Source organism: Mycetomoellerius zeteki, unplaced genomic scaffold, assembly GCF_001594055.1.
Source record: "Mycetomoellerius zeteki isolate Tzet28-1 unplaced genomic scaffold, Tzet1.0 scaffold191, whole genome shotgun sequence".
In the NCBI taxonomy this organism is placed as follows: Eukaryota; Metazoa; Arthropoda; class Insecta; order Hymenoptera; family Formicidae; genus Mycetomoellerius; species Mycetomoellerius zeteki.
In genome coordinates, this window is record NW_017256866.1 from 876,394 (window position 1) to 889,173 (window position 12,780).

General features: G+C 32.0%; 1 protein-coding gene across 1 annotated transcript; it reads left to right on the forward strand.

The window, feature by feature from the left end:
- The first annotated feature begins 4,991 nt into the window (after positions 1–4,991).
- Positions 4,992–9,809, forward strand: LOC108722040 (mucolipin-3). The gene is made up of 4 exons (XM_018446940.1): positions 4,992–5,091; positions 5,162–5,463; positions 7,593–7,878; positions 8,238–9,809. Exons 2-4 carry the CDS (start codon positions 5,321–5,323, stop codon positions 9,693–9,695), a joined length of 1,887 nt encoding a protein of 628 aa, XP_018302442.1. The 5' UTR covers positions 4,992–5,091; positions 5,162–5,320; the 3' UTR covers positions 9,696–9,809.
- Positions 9,810–12,780: the final 2,971 nt, after the last annotated feature.

Genomic DNA, 12,780 nt, shown 5'->3' on the forward strand with positions numbered 1-12,780 from the left:
CTTCCGTGTCGCGAGGGTAACGCGACCGTAATGCTGCTCTGCCGGCGCAGCGAGAACGCGCGTCGTGTCAACGCGCAACCACCGATATCGCACGACACGCGCGCGCGCGCGCGCGCGCACCCCCCAGGAGTCACTATTCGATTCTCGCCCTCGGAAGAGGCTACGTGTCATGATCAGGCCTCCTCTAGGGTGCGCTTACCTCCAGCCTATCCTGGCTAACTGCGATCTATCTCAATCATGTGAACTGAATCTTCCGCGACTCTGACATATTCCGATATGCTCCATTGCGAATTCTGTCGTAATCTGGATTACTCCAATTTATTTTGTCATGCTCCAACAAGCTGATGCGACTTAAGCTATAGCTTAAATCTCATCCAAATCGTGAGATTCGTGATTTTAAATTTTTTTCCAGAAAAGAATTTCAAGTTATAAATATAAAAAATTCAATATGCACTTTGTAAAAAAACTAAATATTCTCTCGTTTGCATTTCGACGCATGATGTTCCATTATAACCTACGTTTATATTGTATTGTATGTTTTATCCGCATTCGATATCTATCTGCAAATATTGAATCTGCAAAGCGATTAATGTTATCACGCAGCAGTTGTGCATTGTCGGCATAAGTGCATGCTCGTTTTTTATTTTGATTGTTACTTTTCAAGTATGATATCAATATATTAATAATTACGATAAACAATAAAGTTTAAAAAAAACATGTTTCTCATTCGGCGTTGATTGTAAATCATAATTTTCCTTTTTTTATCAATTTTTTATAAAAATAAACAACACTAGTTTACAAAAAAAATTTTTTTAATATTACTTTAAAAGCAAGGTATTTTATATAGATTTTTGAATATCGAAAACGATGCCACAAGTTAAATTTTATTAGCACGTCGAAATTTTGAAATAAATGATGTAATGCAAAAGCTTCGCTTTTTGCGATATTTAACTTTTTTTGTAAAAAAAGTTAACGTTATCTTGAAATTCTGATCATAAGTTATGAATGTATTGTTCATTCCTTATAAAAATATCTTTTTAATTTTAATACTTACTTTTTAGCCATGTTATAAAAGACTTATTTACAGGTTTTTTATGATGGTAAATTTTCCACCTACGACGATAAAGTTATATATACTTACTATTTCTAGTTTACGACTATTGATATAAAGTATAATTTATCGTTATAGATTCCGCTAAATGTATATGAACATTTATACATATCATATATGCATGTATATAATGTATGAACATATACACACAGAATGTCTCATTTTAATTATCCATCTCGAATATCTCGAATATCATCGAAATATCTCAAATATCATAGGAAAAAAGTGCATTTAAAAAAAAATTATTTCAAGAACAAAAGTTTTATAGTTATGTGTATACGTGTATCGATAGCTACAAACTGAAAACTTTATATGACTTCATCGTTAAAAGCGAAAAATTTGCTATCTTAGAAAAATCCGATATTTAAATTCTTCATAACATGGCTTAAAAAGTAAGATATTGAAATAAAAAAATGCATTTTATAGAGGATGAACAATACACTCATAACTTCTAATTAGAAATTCAAGATAAGTTAACCTTAAAATAAAGTCAAATATTATTTGAAAAGCCATTTTTTGGACAATAAATATTAATCATCTTAGAAACCTGACGTGCTGAAAATTTTTTACTTACGACGTATCGCGCACGTTTTCAGCATTTCTATAAGAAATATCTATTCAAAGAAATTTTTTACTGTAAACTGGTGTAATTAAAAGCAAATAAGACAAAATGTGTTAATAAGTATCAATATAAACGTATATACTTTTTGTTTACTTCTTTCTTGATTCTTAGTCATGTTTAATCTTATTATAATGGTAAAATTTCTATAAATTTCAAATTAGAGTAATTTTTTATATTAATATATTGTAAAAAATCAGATTCGTTATTTTTCTAATAGATATCGTATATCAGAAAAAATATATTTTATGAGATAAAATATAAAACTAAATATAATTTATGAATTAGAATTTTAAAATATTTTCTATTCAATATTTGTTTATTTACTCTTTTGTAAATTCTGGACATTGGTTAAAGGACTATATATTTGTCATACAGTCAAATTGAAATTTTCTTATACACAACCATAGCACTTATCTTTACTTCAAACGAGATTAAAAGCAAACGCAAAGAAAATCTTGAGGAATTGCGCGCGGATGTATGCATGTGTGTGCCTGCTTGCATTTTGTACGTGAGTAATAAAATTGTAATATAAAACATAAACCTTTATTTCTACTTTATGCTACTTTTATTTTATTGCATAATATTATATTTTCTTGCAAAAATATTATTCTATAAAAAGTGTGTGTACAACGGAATGGTACACATTTTCAAGAAATTTTATGTCCAATCTAAAGACAACTTTTCACCATAAGATTTGAGAAATGAATCACCTTTCAAAAGAAACATAAATTTTTTTTATAATAATAAAATCCTTCTTTTATAAGAGCGAATACCCTTCTCATAATTAAATTCTCTTTCGTTCAAAGCCATACAATTACCATCCAGTAAATAAAATCAATCACTGAAAGGCAATACTCTAATTTTATCTGAAATTAATTTGCGCAATTCACCGATTGCGAAGTAGTTTAAATTGAAATTAAAAGAAGCATTAAAAGCAATGTGAATAAAGTTGAAGTAAGCGTTAATTTACACTCAGCATTGCAAGTCTTCGCGTTTAAAGCTAAATATATTCAGAGTGTGTCGAGACAAATGCATTTGTAAATACATACAGAGTGTCTCTAGATTTTCTGTACAAACTTTAACAGTATGTTTTACTAAGCTTGTATTAACATAGACAGACAGCAATTTAAAATGCAAATTTCGATAACATTGTCTTTTTACAAATTTAATATTTTTATTATAATTTTTTAATACAGCATTTAAAAACTTATGTTTATATAATACATTTTTCTTATTTTTGCTAGTAGAACATACTGTTAAAGTTTGTACGGAAAATTCAGAGACACTCTGTATGTATTTACAAATGCATTTGTCTCGAAAATCGTTGCAAGCTTTTATTTTGCTCCAGTCAAGGCTACGCAAGTGCAATAGTCAGCTAAGGGATGAAGAATTTTCTTCATCTAAGATACGGCGATCATCTATATAATATACTATCAATACTAAAAACATTTATCTTTGCAAAACTTTCGCTTTTAAATTTAATTTCTTTAAATAAGATTTTAAACTCTTAACAAAGTAAAACAAATTTCAGAAACGAAAAATTTACTTTTTTTTTTTAGAAATATTCAATTAATTAAAAATACCTTTTGTGTGTGTACATGTATGTGTATAGATAAAAGCAGATAAAAAATTTTTAATAAATTAAACATTTTAACAAATTACTTATATATACTTTTTCATATATTTTTTATGCATGAATTGATGAAGAAATTAGTATTGTTTATTTTTTTAATAGAGTCACACTTTCTGATGAAGTTTAAGGTTCTTATTGCCTACAGAATCCTGAGTTTTATATCTTGCAAAAATATAGCAATCCTTTCCTTTGTCTCATAAAAGAAAAATCACTCATTTAGTATCATATCGTCACAATTTGTAGAAGTACATTATTTAAGGTATATAATTATAAAAGGTATATAATTATAATCTAACGAATTAATTATACGATATTAAAATAAATGTCAATGATAGTAAAAAAAATTAAGCTTAAATTCTTATTTATGACAAATATAAAATTATACACGTACGAGTATATATATTTATATTTGTATACTACTGTCGAGCGTGTGCAAAAGATTGAATTAAAATGTACTCTAACACTTACCGGTAAGAGAGAGATAGACAGCAGTGGAATTGCAACTTGATCTGTAACATACAAGTATCCAAATTAAAGATGTATTCAAAATATTGTCATTATTATTTAAAAAATAACTGTTGCACGCATCTTAACGTTATTATTCGTCTCTTAAACAGATATCCGGGAAAAATGTTATGTATAATTTTATATGAAATATTTCCCAGGTATATAATTGAATAATACTAATATGCAAGAAATAGTCACAATTAATTGTTTTATAATCGCTATTATACGTTTAATTAACTCGTCCACACAAGCAATTTATGAAAAATACATCGCACGCGCCAAAGGCATCTCTGAATTAAAAAATATAATTTGGAAAATTTAAAAAGGCAAAAAGCCGGATTTGCTGCTTGTTTGCTCGGTTCAACTTGAAAACAACAAAATGAGACGCGATAAAAAAGTATTTTGCGCTAAAGTGCATCAAACTTTAACTAATAATAGCAAATTGTTGCTGCACATTACGCATGAAATGGCACCTTAATAATTATCCTATGATTCTTTCGCTGACGATGCTGTCGTTCGATGTCTCCTCTACATCGCTGCACCATTTTGCCGTTCTGCCTATTGCTACTTCTTCATAAAGTACATGTACAATATTCACTCGCGAACACGCTTAATTACTCTGCACGGCTTTATTATCACTGCTTTTCATCTGATGACACAAATCGACGCAAATCGACACAAGCGTCGTTCTATCCTTCTTGACATTCAGAGAGTGACAAAGATAGAACGACACTTGTGTCGACTTGTGTCAACTGTGGCTGCCTTCCAACAAGCAACACAGTGCGACGCAGTGATCATGTCATCTTTGTTTAACATTGGCGAATAACAAGGATGTAATGATCCATTGTGTCACACCGCGTCATTTGTTTCGCTTATTGGAAGGCACACTGTGTCTCCTAAAAGGAAAGCAGCCTACGTCGCAAGAAAAAAATAACGTTGGAAAAGATACGATCGCGCACGAATCTACTTGCATCTTACGAGCAATATGGCGAAGAAGGAAATTCATAAGTCGCGCGGCCAACTTCACACCGAAGCGGAGAAAAGGCGCCATCCACAACCAACAGTGGCGCCTCCTCGAGCCAATGGCGCGCGGCGTCGCTCAGTCAGTCACGTTCGAGCCTTCGAGCTCGAGTTCAGTCGTTTTTTTGAGTTGGATGGCGTGCGATGGCTGGTGATTTAACATCGCTACGTCCGCTACTAATTACGCGTTGCGCTCAGGTACACGATTTTTAATCTTTCAATGCGATAACGTCAATCCCGCGATATTCATTCCGCGTTATCCATACAGATCCACGCATGTGAACAGCTGGATGTTTCATCATCAGGTGGAAAGTGGTGCGACGACAACGACGACGACTCCGCGGGATAGGACACTCGCTTGTTGACATTTCCACGTGAGTTCGCTCATCGTTGGCTTTTCAATCGTCGTACATCGGAATTTCATAGAATGCAGTCGCGCAAGAGATTCCAACACGAGGAGAATTCCGTGGGGAACAAACTGCATAACCGCACCTGGAGCCACGGCAATGACAGCGAGGAGGAGGAGATTGCTAGTGAAAATACATTGCTGAACGAAAACAGCCGACACAGGTTTGTATGACTCGAGCGAGAGCTTATCAATCTTATTGTTACAATCGTGTTCGCCAGTTATCTCTAATACTATTAAATTACATTGATAATTAGGTCGATGGCGTTCAACAGACTTGGTATCATTACGTTTCTTTGTTATATTTCGACCGAATGAACTCTGCTCTGCTATATTACAATATAATATTGATAATGTTGCATTGTTCGATTATTTTTAACATTGATTGTTTGTATATATCAGATGTAGGAGCATTTCTAAATAGTAATTTGGAAAAGATAACAGCTGATTTTGTTATATATTGTGCAAACTCATCATGTTCAGAATCATCATTGGGCAGTGTAGACTATTGCTTGTCTACATAATTTATACATTATCAATGAAAAACATGAATAAGAATTTGTAATTTCATCAGTTTTCACATATGCCACAGAGTACATAATACTGAGTATTAATTTTATTTAAAAAAATTTTTTACGTATGATTTCCTATATCTTTCGTAGGCACACATATTTTTAAGGCCATGGCCTACATAGAAATACTTAAGACGGAGAACTTAAGCAATAAGGAAATCAACATGTTGAATTTGCTACTGCTTACGTTATGGTCTACTGTGATTGGTCAATTCGCTTACTGCTTAAGTCTTACGTCTTAAGTTTTTTTATGTGCCATGGTCTTTACTCTGTAGACTCCGGGTCTTGTCTGGTCTAGTAAATTTTTTTTTATAGTTTAACTCATTCAAAAAATCTAGAAAAATTCAAGATTTCTTACTTTTTAACATCTTTGCCACATCACCAAATAGTTATTTAACTTAAATATTAAAACCTTTATTTAATAAAAATTGAAACTTGTGCCAAAAAATTTGAGAGTGAAATTTCACTGAGATCTTTTTTGACCCATTGTACTTACGAAGGGCTAATAACAATTATGTTGAAGGAATGAACACAAATCTTGCATTAAACACAACATACATACAAGTCATTTCGATTCTTATACTGAATATAAATATCTTAAATATTTTATATTTATACTGTTGAAATAATGGAGAAATAATGGACAAGATTCATCCATTTTACATTATTATCATTGAAATTATATTATTTTTCAATTAGTAATATTACTTTGTTAGCTTCATTAATTGATTGTGTATAATTAGCTCTTATTGATCCAACTTATGCTGTTTCAATTTTATATTTTTATACAAATATATTACTGTGGGAATAATCTTCATTAGTGCAAATTAATCATAATTTGCATTTAATTTCTTATGCTACATAATTTCATAATTGCGCTTATAAGCATTAATATTTAATAGAAATTATTACTGTTTTGTTAATGAATAATTATCTGCCCATATAATCCGATATACTACATAATTTCACAATTGCGCTTATAAGCGTTAATATTTAATAAAAATTATTACTGTTTTGTTAATGAATAACTATCTGCCCGTATAATCCGGTATAAATTTCTAATTTATTAGTCGACGCATTCTCAGAAATAAAATAACTATACTTTTTTTAAGGGGATCACGTATTAATCATCGTAAACAGTGGCTTTTGGTTTATTGTTCATAAATTATCCCTTAGAGGAATAATTAATAATAAATAAAAAATCGCTATATGTGTCTACGATAATTGATATATGTTTTACCACGTTGCGCTTACGTGATATAATCTCTGCCAGCTTAAATAGTATGTGTTATCACATTTTCAAGTATCATTCTTGTCATGCTCGGAAATGTCATTATCACAAATTAAATGTTTTAATCAAAAGTGCCTTAATGCTTTACATACGATTGATTGAATGTTCTGTAAATAGAAAACAAATTATTTATTTTCGTATCAAATAAAACGAATGAAAAAGGGGAAAAAAATGACAGTAAAAATTACAAAAACTATAAGTACAATACCTAAACTAATATATAATAAGATTAAATATTATTAATTATAGTAAAGCTGTCTCTGACGAAAACTGTTATTTATAAGACAAAAAATTATTTTCTTTTTTCATTATTTATTATAACAGACTTTTACTCGTGGTGTAATATAATAAACTCCGATATTATATATTTAAAAAGTTCTATAAAAATATTATGAAATAATAAAAATAAAATATATTTTACACATTATAGGCAAAATCATTCTACCCCAATAGAATGCAAGACTTCCCCAGTCACGACATTTGCTGAGGAGAAAATGCGACGCAAACTGCGATTCTTCTTCATGAATCCGATTGAAAAGTGGCAGGCGAAACGGCGTTTCCCCTACAAATTTGTCGTCCAAGTCATCAAGATCATCCTTGTGACCGTACAACTCTGTTTATTCGCACATAATAATTACATGCACGTGAATTATACTTGGGACAACCGAATCACGTTTTCCCATCTCTTTTTAATGGGATGGGAATCTACTCAAGAGGTACGCAGCTTGATCACGTTTTGTTTATATATGTATGTATATATATATATATATATTTATAAATCTCAATTATATTCTCATTGTTTAATCCTATCTAACAGAAGATGGAAATAGAAAGATAGTACTTCAACTGTAAAGTATTTTTTATCATATCATTTAAAATAGTTTGAAAAGCAGGCTTAAGTGATCACTGCATTTTTACCGCTTTAGATTTTAATTTATAACACCTAGACAGATATTCCATAATAATGGCGTAATAAGACTTTCTGTTTGGATTACTATCTTTCTTTCAATATTGAATACAGTATCAAATACAAAGCAGTGAACTGAGTGAACATAAAATTAATTTAATGCTTCAGGTACCTGCATATCCACCTGCATCGGGACCGTTGGCTATCTACAAGCGAAGCGATTTCTACGATGCTATCGATCATGCTTTGCGCGGTTATTACAACGTCAACGACGCTATCGGTGCGTACTCCTACATTGCCGAAGATAATTCGGTCGGGCCCGTAACCTTATGTCTTTACGAGTATAAAGAGGGCATTATATTCGGTTTCAACGAGAGCTACGTGTTTGATAGCGAAATTGTGGAAACTTGCATGAACATCACTCTCGAGGCCTTCAACACATTTAATTTGTCGCACAATCTTCTGCAAGACAGAAACATCAACGTCAATTTTTCCGCACTGGTACGCGCTCATCTGAAATTTGCTTTAAAAACGGTGAATCTGAAAGCAGCCGGGCCAATGACACCACCCGATTGTTATCGTTTCAACATTAAAATTATCTTTGATAACCGCGATTTCGATGGACAGATGCTGCTCTCGTTAGACGCTGAGGCTAGGAAGTTGCAATGCAAAGGTGATACCCGTTACATCACTGACAACCGAATCGAATCAGCGCTAAGGACTTTGCTGAATTTACTTGTCATACTGATTTGTACAATTTCTTTGGTGTTATGCTCGCGAGCGATATATAGAGCTCAATTACTGAAGTTTGAGACTATAAACTTTTTCAAAAAAACGTATGGCACAATACTGAGCCTCGAAGGTCGACTGGAATTCTTGAACCTTTGGTACATTATGATTATCATCAATGATCTACTTATCATTATTGGTACCGTCATAAAGGAACAAATCGAGCGAAAACACTCCGAAAGTGATCACTGGAATATTTGCAGTATATTTCTTGGAACTGGAAATCTGCTTGTGTGGTTTGGCGTATTGCGCTATCTTGGCTTCTTCAAAACGTACAATGTTGTCATTTTAACTCTAAAGAAAGCGACACCGAAGGTGGCAAGATTCTTGATATGCGCGGTTCTCATTTATGCCGGTTTCACGTTCTGTGGCTGGTTGGTGCTTGGTCCATATAATATGAAATTCCGATCCCTTGCGACCACATCCGAGTGCTTGTTTGCGTTAATTAATGGCGATGATATGTTTGCTACGTTTTCTATAACGTTTTCCAAATCAGCTGTGTTATGGTGGTACTCTAGAATCTATTTATATTCGTTTATTTCACTGTACATTTATGTCGTCTTAAGTTTGTTCATTTCTGTGATAATGGACGCGTATGATACAATCAAGATCTATTATCGCGAAGGTTTCCCGAAGAACGACCTGCAGACATTTATAGCTCCATGCACAGATGAGGCATCGAGCGGCATCTTTAGGGACGACTCCGAGAGAAGCAATTTGACGGAGTTGCTTGATCGGCTTTGTTGTTGTCGGAAAAGGCCCTTTTACGGATCCTTCTCGGAGTCTGATTCCTCAACAAAATCCGAGCAAGAATGCAACGGAGCCATCTGTGTCTAGTGCATTAACGCAGAGCACCTGGAGATGTTATGGTGCGACTATGGATACGCAGTATGATTTTAAATCGGTTGCCTCAACATCCTTAGCTTAATGATTTTAATTTGCTAGTTTCTTGCCTCGAGTCGAATAAATAAAAAAAAAAATAATTGTATGCAATATTATTTTACATTTCAATACATTATATATCTGTTTTATGTAACTATCTAATTTATGAAATTATCTTTTACAAAAAAATCACTAGAAAAAAATATAATAATTTTAATGAAAGAATCTTGCGTTTCGCGGGTTTTCTCCGTGTTCAGATCCATTCTTGGAATGCCAACGTTTCGTGAACCTTGCAGTTCACTTCATCAGGGCGAGGAGCAGCCTGATATCTGAACACGGAGAAAACCCGCGAAACGCAAGATTGTCACATAGGTAACACCCGTGAAAGCCTCAAGAATATTATTTAATGAAAGAATTTTACAGAGTAAAAATGAATAATTTCTTTATTAATGTAGATTTAATCTTTCTTAAGCATTATAAAAGTAAATTATCAAGCATAATATTCAGAAAGAAATTAATTGTAATTGAATGTTGGTGCAATCGGATCGATAAAGTATTTTCATGAACATAGATAAGTTTTTTTTAATTTATCGATTGATTAATCGCATTACACGCATTAAGTGCATTTTTACGCAAGCACTTGACAAAGTTGTGCGCATAATACGATCGATCGTTGAATTAAGAAACTCATCTCATTTATGAATGTTGATAGCAAATTTATTCGACAATCGCGATATGTTTATGCAACGCGAGTAATTTCTATTACTGCCATGTAAGTTTAATTTATATAATATTTTACGGAAAAGCATTTATTATATAACAGTACGGTTATATTAGAATAATATTTGCTTTTATTTGAAAACACAACTATTAGATAATTTTCTACTGAATGCCTTCTAACAGTCTACTAACTTCCAACACATTGTCTAAGTTATTTTCCAATTTGTTAAAAATACATAAAATAAGTGTTATGAAGCATAAAGAAACACGACAAGAAAAGAGCGTTCAGCAGAACCTTTGAACTGTTAGCAACCAATGCAAAATAATGCCGAAAATTTATGTACAGTATTTCATAAAAAAATTCTTGTACATTGCATGTATAATATGATTATATATTTATTATTGTACTTTGTAACCGTAAATATATCTTACACTTTGAGAATCCATGTAGAATACATATAACCACGTCACAATAGAGTTACAATAGTTAGGAAGAAAATATGATGTCACTGTGAGATTGTCGTAACAAAATAATACATGTTACAAAGGCATTCGCACATCGCCGTGACATTGCTGTGACATCACATTTGTGATAAAGCGGACATTCGCACGTCATCATGACGTAACCATGATTGTTGTGATGTAACTGTGACGTTTTTTGCTGTAGGAGATATATTCTTGGAAAAAATAAGATAATTAGAAATTGTACAAGAGTTGCCGTTTAATTATTATATATATAAACCAATTCAGTGTTATATACCAAAGTTATAAAAAGGACATGTAATATATGTATAATCTAAATAAAAATTATTCAAGTTGAGATTCAACTATGTTAATAATATCAAATAATATAAATTATTTGATTAATAAATTACATGATTATAATAGTATAATTCTCATCTTGATGCATGTATGTATTATATTAAAAATTATAAGCTTTGTATCGAGCATAGGATATTCGGAAAAAATGTTATATATATGGACATATTATATATAATATATAATTATATATAAAATATGTCAATTTTATATACATATAATCATATACATATTTTATATAATTTTACATAATTTTATATAATTATATATGAAACATTTTTTCCCGAGTAAAATTGCACAAAAACAATATTATCTATAGAAATATATTTATATTTATATTGAAGTACAATAAACATGAATTTTTTAAATATCTGTTATAAACATTTCTACTCGAATCAATTTGTAATATTACTATCCCAGTTTCAGTTTAAAGATTGCGTTTCAAAACCGAAAATTAAATTGGCGCACAATTTACAGAACTGAATAAATTCACACCGAAATATTATTAAGTTTATTAAATATTATACAAAAATCTAGCTTATAATCAGACTTATAAAGCGCTTTATTTATATTATTATTTCATTTGAAGCGAGAAATGTGCCATTGGATTATATATTAATAAATGTAACGATTATTTAATTTAATAAATTGTCTCAATATATAATGAATATTTCAATTATCTAATAGATCACTGTAATCAATCTTGAGTAAGTGCTTAATCACGCTTAAAATCTTTTTCACTAACAATAAGAAAAGTACTTAGTGTGATTAAACTTGCAATATAAAAAAAAAGTATTAGAGTTGATAACAAAATAATCGTTCAAGATTTTCGATGCAATAAGGAAGAGGACACAACTCAAATTAATCAGACAAAATATAAACAATAAAAAATGTATATTTATTTCAATTTTCTTTCACATATTTTAAAACTTAAATTAATTCTTCCGTTTCCAATACATATCTATCTTTCTTTCCAATGTAAAATCTCAAATGTATATGGAACACACGTCAGCATGTACGCGTGTGTTTGTGGTATGTGTTGCTAAAGAAGGAGTAAGAGTCAAAGTGAGAAGAAAGGAGCACAAGTCGTATGCAGTATGTGCAGCTGCATACGCTTTCGCTGGCGGCCGTACAGTGTAGTACACGCCTGGCTCTTTGTTTATCCTCCGTATGACGTACGGGCGTCACGCAACGAAAAAAAAAAGAGGGCCGAGGCTCGGAGAAACCGAAATCGAAACGGCAGCAGTCTGTGTCAGTCTGTGCCGAGTGCGCTGACCCGTAGGACGAGTAGCGATGGTCGTTGACCGCGGTTGAGCGCGATCCATTGTTTACATCGGCACACATCTCGACGCATCCTGAGGAACGGTGTCTCACGCCATATCCTCGTTAACGACCCAATCGTCGATCATCGTTATCGCTACGATAAACGCGGCTGCGGGCAAACATGTCAAGAGTAGCGGGAAGCTCTCCCGCGAGAGCCGTAAACAAAGGTGAGCAGCAA

Coding starts and splice junctions, on each gene's coding strand:
- LOC108722040 (XM_018446940.1), top strand. CDS start 5,321: ATGCAGTCGCGCAAGAGATTCCAACACGAGGAGAATTCCGTGGGGAAC. Junction 5,464..7,592: donor AACGAAAACAGCCGACACAG/GTTTGTATGACT, acceptor TACACATTATAG/GCAAAATCATTCTACCCCAA. Junction 7,879..8,237: donor GATGGGAATCTACTCAAGAG/GTACGCAGCTTG, acceptor TTAATGCTTCAG/GTACCTGCATATCCACCTGC.